Source organism: Moschus berezovskii, chromosome 2, assembly GCF_049115385.1.
Source record: "Moschus berezovskii isolate FMDL1 chromosome 2, NW_MosBer_1.0, whole genome shotgun sequence".
Taxonomy (NCBI): domain Eukaryota; kingdom Metazoa; phylum Chordata; class Mammalia; order Artiodactyla; family Moschidae; genus Moschus; species Moschus berezovskii.
The window spans coordinates 114,623,398-114,632,689 of record NC_142461.1 but is presented as its reverse complement, the minus strand read 5'-3'; the positions used below and the strand labels follow the sequence as shown (position 1 = coordinate 114,632,689).

At 61.1% G+C, this 9,292-nt stretch overlaps 1 protein-coding gene across 1 annotated transcript; it reads left to right on the top strand.

Moving 5' to 3' along the window:
- The first annotated feature begins 237 nt into the window (after positions 1-237).
- DLX2 (distal-less homeobox 2) lies at positions 238-3,062 on the top strand. The gene is made up of 3 exons (XM_055398021.2): positions 238-976; positions 1,479-1,663; positions 2,154-3,062. Exons 1-3 carry the CDS (start codon positions 586-588, stop codon positions 2,568-2,570), a joined length of 993 nt encoding a protein of 330 aa, XP_055253996.1. The 5' UTR covers positions 238-585; the 3' UTR covers positions 2,571-3,062.
- The last annotated feature ends 6,230 nt before the right edge of the window (positions 3,063-9,292 follow it).

Below are 9,292 nucleotides of genomic sequence, written 5' to 3'. Positions count from 1 at the left end.
CCCAGGGGCCCCCGCCCTCCAGCCTCGCGGCTCCCAGCAGGCAGCAGCCTGTCTGCACCCACGACCGCAGCGCCCGCCCCGTGACACCGCCCCCCGCCCCGGCCCGGCGTTCCAGGGCGCCAGGAGCCGCGCGGCCCGGAGCCTCGGATTGGCCGTTGCTAGGTGACGTCGCTGAGCTCACGTGATGAGTGTTAAATGCCCACCCTGCAGGAGCCCGCCCGGCAGACAATCGTAAAGCCGCTCGGGCTGCTCACCTGCTCCGACCTCCTCCCAGGGCCCAGGCCAGGCCCCGCCACCCCTGCCCCCTCCGCTGCCCGCGCCCGGCCCGAGCCCGCGCTGGGCAGGGAGCCGAGCAGCCCGAGAGGCGGAGAGAGGATGCGGCCGGCTGCAGCTGTCCCGAGCAGTGCACGGTGATCGCCTCCCCCGGAGGAGGAGTTGCCCAGACCGTTGCTACATTTCTTGTTTTCCTCCCCCCTCCCCCTCTGTAATTACATTGGCTGCTGGAGGGGACGGGGAGAGACGGAGGAGGCGCCTCGCTACCCCCCTCGCGCCCGCCACCCCTGCTCTTTCCCGTCCTGGGCCAGGATGACTGGAGTCTTTGACAGTCTGGTGGCTGATATGCACTCGACCCAGATCACGGCCTCCGGCACGTACCACCAGCACCAGCAGCCCCCGAGCGGCGGCGGCGCTGGCCCCGGCGGCAGCAACGGCAGCAGCCTCCACAAGCCTCAGGAGTCGCCCACTCTCCCGGTGTCCACAGCTACCGACAGCAGCTACTACACCAACCAGCAACACCCGGCGGGCGGCGGCGGCGGCGGCTCGCCCTACGCGCACATGGGTTCCTACCAGTACCACGCCAGCGGCCTCAACAACGTCCCGTATTCAGCCAAGAGCGGCTACGATCTGGGCTACACCGCCGCCTACACCTCTTACGCGCCCTACGGGACCAGTTCGTCCCCGGCCAACAACGAACCTGGTACGCTTAAAGTTGGCATCACGGGTGCCAAATCAGTCTAGTTCCTGGGGGGTGGGGGGCGGATAAAAATGTTTGGGGCGTGATCCATCTGGAGCCCTGGCCTTTCACATTGCTTGCTCCCTGCTCGCCTCGCGCCCTTTACCCTCCTAAATCTTCAATCGGCCGAGGGTCACCGGATACGTCCCTCAGGTGGTGGGACTTCAGGTGGTGGCACCGGGCGGCCACGTCAGCCGAGGTGCATGCCTCACGGTAGCCTCATTTCCCTACCACCTGCTGCTCCTCTCTCCGAGGTTTGCGCCGGTCTTCCCCTTCCCAGGAGGGGCCAGCTCCCGGGTTCGTTGGCGGCATGGGTCGGCGCCTTGCAAAGTTGCGCCAGAGCGCAGAGCAGCGTCTCCAATAACCCGCCTCCCGGCTTAGGCAAAGTTCCACTTTACCCTCCCTGCGGGCGGGCACTCGTGGGCTCCCACGGTTGCATGTTTCTCACGATTCCATTTCACTGCAGAGAAGGAAGACCTCGAGCCTGAAATCCGAATAGTAAACGGGAAGCCAAAGAAAGTCCGGAAACCTCGAACCATCTACTCCAGTTTCCAGCTGGCAGCTCTTCAGCGGCGTTTCCAAAAGACTCAATACCTGGCACTTCCCGAGCGAGCTGAGCTGGCGGCGTCTCTGGGCCTCACCCAGACTCAGGTGAGGGTTCACGGCCTGGGAGGCATGAGGAGGGCACTGGCCTGGGATGGCCGGGAAGCAGGCAGGTTGAGGACTATGTTTTTCTTAAGTAATTTTAAGGATTTTGAGGCTGCGCCTTGGACAGCCTAACCTTTTACGCCCGAAGCTGAAGTCCCCCAGGTGATGTGATGGAAGGGAAGTGCCAGTGTGGGCAGAAATCCCGTGCCAAGTTGTCCTTCTGCGGGCTGCTGATTAAGCGGGTACAGCAATTGGCCCTGCTGACCAGTGCACACACATCGGCTGTCTCGGTTTGTTTTTGTTTTGAGAATACCGCTCCTAGGAACAGACGCAGCCTCCAAGGCCGCAGCACGTGATCCGGTTACCTGCCCAGGCTGACAACCCACCCCACTCCCACCCCGCGCCCCTTAGCGGCAGTCTTCCTAAGTTTCCCCCCTTCCCCTATCCCAGGCCGAGTTTCCTCCACTAATGCTCAGGTCTCTTTTCCACAAAGGTCAAAATCTGGTTCCAGAACCGCCGATCCAAGTTCAAGAAGATGTGGAAGAGCGGTGAGATCCCTTCGGAGCAGCACCCGGGGGGCAGCGCCTCGCCACCTTGTGCTTCGCCGCCGGCCTCGGCGCCGGCCTCCTGGGACTTCGGCGCGCCGCCGCGGATGGGGGGCGGCGGCGGCGGAGGCGGCCCGGGCAGCGGCGGCAGCGGGGCGGGCAGCTCCGGCTCCAGCCCGAGCAGCGCGGCCTCGGCGTTCCTGGGCAACTACCCGTGGTACCACCAGGCCTCCGGCTCCGCTTCGCACCTGCAGGCCGCCGCGCCGCTGCTGCACCCGACACAAACCCCGCAGCCGCACCACCACCACCATCACCACCACGGTGGCGGCGGGGGCGCCCCGGTGAGCGCCGGGACGATCTTCTAACCCCCGGAGACCGCGCCAGAGACTGAGAGTGCAGAGACCAGTTAGCCTCACTGCTCGTCCCCAGAGCCAGAGGGTCGTTCCGTCCGGCCCGAGGATGCCACCCGCCGCTCGCGGAGGTGGCGGCCCGAGGTGGCCTGCCCCCAGGCCCTGCTACCCTCGGGGACTGGAAGGCGTGTTCTCGCGCGCCGGGCTCCTCTCCGAGAAACCCGGCATCCGCGGGAGAAACCCAGCCCACGGCGGCCTTGCCGACCCGAGCCCCGCCTCAGACTAGCTTCCCCTCCCCTCCCCGCCCGGCGAGGCAGCCCGGCGCCGTTTTCGCCGCGGGCCGCGAGCTGAGTCCTGGAGAGGGACGCCTCCCCCGCCCGAAAGGGCTCTGAAGCTCCTTTCTCCTCGCCCGCCCCCAGGCTCAGCTCCTGTCCTCTGGGGTTATTGACCTCCCGGGTCCTGCCTGCCTGCCCAACCCCCCCCCCCACGCCCCCTTGACCCCGACGGCCCGCCGCTTTTTTTTCTGCCCCGCTGTTGCCAGCACTTGGAGCCCGCGTCCCTCCCCTGACTTAGCTCTCCTCCCAGGAACGTTCCCCTCCCTCCCTTAGCTCTCTCCTCATCCTTCACCAGTTGAGTTTTTTTATTTTTATTTTTTTAAAAGTTTAGGTGCCTTTGCGGATGACCTCATTTTGATGTTGGGGAAAAACGATTTTTTAATATGTGGACACTGCAAAAAAAAAATGTGTTTAAATTATCTTTTTTAAAACCTATTCAGGATTATTAGCCTGGACTTGGACATAGCGTTTGTAAATAAACGTGTCTGTGCAGATTTTCCCACTGATTTATTTGTATAAACATACTCATCTTTTCATTTTTTTGTAAATCCCCTCTTGTGAAAACTGCGGTTTAGCAGTGACCTCAGCACCCCTCCGTTTTCTTTTTCCCTTGAAAGATTTTCTCAGTTTAAGCTACTGATTTGGATTTATCTTATCCTAAAGTCTTTGTTCTTGAAATGAAAGGTATTTTGGGGTTATTTATTATGAAAACAACATGCTCTTAATGTTGATTTTACAATATGAAGAGATTATTTAAATAAATTATTGTTTTCATTGGATGTGTGCACTTTTTCCTTGGTGTCACAACCCGGAAGCTCGAGCTGCTGCCCAGGGGGGACCTGGGTCGGTCGAGAGTGACAGGCTGCGAGCTGCGGTGAGGTGCGGCGAGGCGAGGACAGGCGCACTCGGCGCAGGGCCGCCGCGAGGGTTCCCGCTCTGCCCGCATGCGAGTCCCGGCTCGAGGTTCGCCAGCTCTCGGCGCGGTGAGTCACTCAGCGCCGGGTGGCTCCAGCCTCCACCCGCCCGGCCCCTCCGGCGCCGGCGCCAGCGCCACAGCCCCGCGTCTGGGCGGTCTCAGCCGCCCCCGCGCGCGCGGTGCTGGCCGGGCAGTACACTCAAGCCGCCGCCGCGTGGAACCTGCCGAAGCCGGGTCGGACCCCTACTTCGGACCCTCCCCTCCGTTTGCCCTGCAGCTCTTGAGAGGCTGACCGAGTGGACAACTCAGTGAGTCACCCAGGCTCTCGGGAGACTGGGAATGCAGGGCCACCACGGGCACACAGGGCTACGCTGGCACACACGCAGCACACGCGGTCACACACCGTGACTCTCAGAAGCGCATCCATACTATCACATAGAATCACACTGACACAAATTCATGCACGTTCCCACGGAGACCAGTGCAAATTGCTGTGGCATCGGCACCATCCACGGATGCTCCACCTCACCATCTCGGAGGGGAAAGGTCCGAACGTGATTCAGCTCTGCTTTCCACCTTGGGTCCCACACAGCTAGTGTCCAGCTTTGGAAGTGACCCTAATTTCTAGCATTCCCTTCAAAGGCCAGGGGTAGGTGTGTAATGCAGACCTAAAAGTCTGCAGAACTGAAAGTTTGTTTTGTTTTTCCTTGAAAGCACTAAGGCCTACACTTGGAAACTTCTTGACTTCAATCACTGGGTGACTTTAGGCTACCCACTTAAACTTTCTGTGCTTTTTACAGATCTATAAGATGGAATAGATAATAATAGCTATGTCAGAGTTGTGAGCATTTAACCAGGCAAACACAGTGTGTGGCACATGGTCAACGCTCCATAAAAATTTCCTTAGCAGTATAGTAGTATATGGGCTTCCCAGGTGGCTCCAGTGGTAAAGAATCCACCTGCTAATGCAGGAGACGTAAGAGAGGTGAGTTCAGTCCCTCGGTGGGGAAGATCCCCTGGAGGAGGGCATGGCAACCCACTCCAGTATTCTTGCCTGGAGACTCCCATGGAGAGAGGAGCCTGGCAGGCTATAGTTCATAGGGTTGCACAGAGTTGGACACGACTGAAACGACTTAGCACAGCACAGCATAGTTTTACCCCAATGCCTCCAAATAGTGAGGTCTTACTTTTGCCTGCAATTATGAGGTCCAGAGTTTTACCCAGAGTCCTTTCCAACTTCACCTTGTGTGGGAGAACAGCATTCTAGGGCTGCAAGAGCTCTGGCCCCTTCCTATATGAGAACCTGAACCTTAGCCATCCCCTCAGAAGCGGTCAGTGTCTACTGGAGAGGAGGCTGGGGGCAAGTCAGACAGCCCTCCTTGCCAGATTCAGGCCTCCTCTCTGCCAGGCCATCCTTGTGTGTCCTCAACTAATCTCTGCCAAAAAACAGATGTGGGACAAGGGTGACCTTCTAGGCATCCCTGAGAGGAATCTTGACTTTTCTGACCAGATTGATTTGAGGCCTGCATCGAATCTGATTTACAACAGAGCATGGTCCGTGGAGCTGGGGGGCTCTGGGGAAGGAGGGGAGGCTACTCAGTCAAGTGTCCGTTTGCATTCCTGCATTGTTTTTCCGGGCTGGGAAGGCCTGGGATGAAACTCATTGAGCCCACGATTCTGACTTCCCTAAGCAGTCGGCGCCTAGCAGACCCCATTCCTGCTACCCTTCCTCCCCCCGCCCCCCACCGCCACATTTTGTGGTTTTCTTTGAGTGCCAGTAGCTGGTGCCAGCCTTCTTTCTGCGGTTGACTATGCCCTCCCCTCCTTTGGGCGCACTCCCCTCCCCCTCCTGAAACCAGCGAGGAGAGACGGGGCAGTAAATTGGCTGGTGTCGAGGATCTGCAGCAGACAAGATGATTAAGAGGCCTACGCCGGAGCGCCCGGGGCAGGGAATGTCAGCCCAAGTTGGAATCACGCAACAGGCCTTGGCATGAGCGAGCCTGGGAGCCGGGAGGGCGGGCGGCCCCAGCTCCGGGGTGGGCCGCGGCTCCGCAGACTCGCCGGAGTCACCGAACCTGGCACCCAGCGGCAGCGGGGTCGGGCCGGGCCACGGCGTGCCTTTCCCCGGGAAGCCCTTGAAGCAGAGAGCAGAAGGGTGCAGGGGCGAGGAAGGGGGCGTTTCCGCAGACCAGGAGAAGGGCAAAGAGAAGGGAAAGCAAAGGATGCACCGGGGTCCCAGAAGGAAGGGGGCGGGGAGGAGGAGGGGTGAGCGGAGGGAGAAACAAAGCCGGGCTGGGGGGAGGCGGGGGCCGGCTCCAGCCCCGCCGGGGGCGACGCGCTGGCGAGGCCTTGGCCCAGTCTCGCGGCCCGCCGGGAGACGCGGAGCCCTGTGATCAGCCCGCCGCCGCGCAGACAGGCTCCCCCCCGCGCCGGACTGCGCTCCCCAAAGCGCGAATGAAAAATGGAAATGGGAAGCGGCGATCCCGGCTCCCTACACTGGGAAACCAGCCCCGCTCGAAACACACATAAATCTTCATTGTAATCCCCTTCCATTTGCTCTCGTGAAATATCAGGCCAGAGACAGGATGTGACAAGCGCTGGGAAGCAGGGGGAGGGAAGCCGAAGAGTGAGGGGTGCCCGACGCCTTCCGCTACACACACACACCCGGCAGGGTCGCTCGGAACTCCGGCCGAGCGCGGGCACTGAGTTCCAACTCCCACTGCAGGCACTTTGGGCGCTCCTGAGTCCCCTGCTCCTCGCATCCCCCCGCCATCTCCGCCAACACCCCCCCAACCCGTGCCCTGCACGCGCCCCGCTGCGGGCCACCCTGCCCTGGGTGCTTCTCGGGTGTAGACACACACCCCACCCGCTGCCCCAAATTCCCGCCGCTCCCAGGCCGGTGTTGGGGTAGGGGGTGGGGAGGAAAGAAAGGGAACGGATCCCAGGCCTAATCAGAGCGGCTGCAATGTGGGATCGTTTAGGAGGCTTCCCCTCCGCCTTCTTTCAGGATTACTTGTGAAAATTGTGAATATCCGTCCTGTGTAAGGATTTCCGAGACTTGTGGGGCGAGTTTGGGGGAAGTATCAGGTTTGGCGGGGGCGGAGAGAGTGCTGGAAGACCGGAGTTTTGTTTACAAACAGTTCTTTGGTAGAAGGGGGGCAGGCGGAAAAGAAGGGGTAAAGAGAGGAGTTAGGAAGTGGTCCGAAGGGTTCCCCACTGTTAAAAGGTCCCGGGAAGGAGACTGATGTCCAGGAGCAGAAAGCCCCCTCACAGAGACGTCCTCACTGACGTCCTTCTGTAAATCCCAGAAGCAAGTCAGCCCTCCCCAAAACACCCGTTTCCCTGTCCCTGTCCCGTGCACTCCCTGAAAAGTTTCACACGCCGGGTCTTTTCCCTTTAGAGGACAGCGACCACCAAGTGCCTTGAGCCTGTTTGGGGTCAGAGTCCTCTTCCAGCATGAAACCACAGATTCTCCCTTCCTCCTTAAATAGTGGTCCCCTTGCATTTGACTTTGTTGTCCCCGTAAGCCGTTGGGTAGGATGCGATCCTGCATTTTTTTTTTTTTTAAATAAACCCTTCATTGCAATCCCTGACCAGGGGTCGAACCCGGCCCCCTGCACTGGGAGCCGGGAGTCTTTAGCCACTGAGCCACCAAGGAAGCCCGATGCTGCGGTCTTGATTACTCGGGCCCCTGGCCGGGTCTGACCAGGATCGCCCGAGACTGTGGCTCTCACAGGGTCGAGATACCCAAAACCGCCCCAGGGCAGCCTCCTTCCCCTTCTGGGATCTGCCCCCGCCGCCCCCACACAAGCCTAACCCGCTGCCCAGCCTCCCATCCGCCCCCCGCAAACTCAATTGCGCGGGCGGATGCAGAGGCCCCACAACTCTCCGAGGCCCCCCTGCCGGGAGTTCCCCTGGAGGGGACGGGTTTGGCAGTGATTGCCACATTACAAGATGTTACATTCCACCCCGGGGCCTGGGCCCGGGCGGGGCGGGTGAGAAGCTGTGTTTCTCGAAAAGAAAGGAGCAGGCAGGCAGGTCTCGGAGGAGCAGCCACTCCGCCTGCACGTGAGAACGCAGGCAGAATCTCTCAATAGACCTTTCTTTCTCCGGCCGCCCCGACTCCTCTCCGTCCTCCGGGTCGGGCCAGACCGCCAACACTGCAGCATCTTAGCCGTGGGCGGGCTGCGCAGCGCTCCCAGGAGTCTCCGGAGGCCTTTATTTTTTTTGGAGGGGGTGTGGAGGGGAATCCTCAGGTGTCCTGGTGCCACTGTCTGCGTCCCGGGTCGGGTTCCGCCAGCGCTGAGAGCTGGAGGGCGGAAGCAGGGGGATTGAAGGCTGGGCGCGGAGCCCGAGAAGGTGGAGAAAGGCTCCCCGTGGCGGGCCAGGGCTGCGGGCCAGAGGGTTAGAAGTCCCGGGGAGGAGAAAAGGCGGGGGAGAGGGCGGGACTGCAGCCGGAGCGCGCAGGGCGATCGCGGCGGCCCGACTGGGGCCCGCACCGAACAAACATGGCGGGCTCGGCCTGCTCGCGCTCCTACCCGCCTTTTGTCGTCCAGGAGGCTCAGACACCCTAGACGTGAAATCGTCGCTCACGGAACAATGGCGGCTTCCGGCCCCGGAGCCCGACGGAGCCCGCGCCGCTCCGAGCGGGGTCCGGCTCCGGGCGGCCTAGCTCCCGCCGCTAGCCGCCGCCACCCGCGCCCCGCCCCGCCCCGTCCCCCGGCGGCTCTGCCCCCGGCTTCTTAAAGCCGCAGGCTGTCCCGTGGCCCGCGAGGGGCGCCGCCCGAACGCGAGCAGGGGTGGGGTGGGGGCCTATCCCTCCGCGGTGGAGATCAAGGGAACGCCGAGGGGGCCGCGCGCCGCGCCGCGAGGATCCTCAGATCCTTTCCTTGCCCCGTCCCAGAGCTTCCAGAACGGGCTCGTGCCCGCCGGCACCGCGTGTGTCCTGGTGTGATGATCACCTCACATCAGTTGGCTGAGGAGCCAGCTGCCCCCGCACCTCCCCTCCCGCCCCCTGGACTCGGCCTGCAGATTGCCAGGCCCTGCCTGGCTGCGCTCTGGAGGGGGGTTGCAAGAATCTGGGAAAGGGGCCTAAGGAAAGAATAGAGAACTGGGAGGAAAAAAAAAGAATAGGTGTTGGGAGGAGGTGGGCATCCGGCTCAGACACTTTCTTGCCCAGTTACATATTTAGGGTCGGGGGCCCCGGCCTCACGGGTATCTCAGCTAGAGCCAGCAGGCACGCGGGAAAAGGGATTCTCTTCCCGACACGTTCAGGGGAGAACAGTGAAAATTTGCCTTGGGTGGCCAATTTTCTCATTTGCCCCTATTAAAAGAAAAAGCCCAAGAAATTCAATTAAAGCCACCCTGGCCAAGGCGCTATTTGAGGCATGAATGTTTCCCCTAAAGCTGCAGCAATCATGTGGCATTAGACACTTCCGGAATCCTATAGCCAACCTGAAAAATCCCAGACCCCCTTTTTCCCTAAT

Excerpts from the sequence above, each read along its gene's own strand:
- DLX2 (XM_055398021.2), top strand. The coding sequence starts at position 586 with ATGACTGGAGTCTTTGACAGTCTGGTGGCTGATATGCACTCGACCCAG. Across the intron at positions 977-1,478 it reads CCCGGCCAACAACGAACCTG|AGAAGGAAGACCTCGAGCCT; the intron begins GTACGCTTAAAG and ends ATTTCACTGCAG. Across the intron at positions 1,664-2,153 it reads TGGGCCTCACCCAGACTCAG|GTCAAAATCTGGTTCCAGAA; the intron begins GTGAGGGTTCAC and ends TTTTCCACAAAG.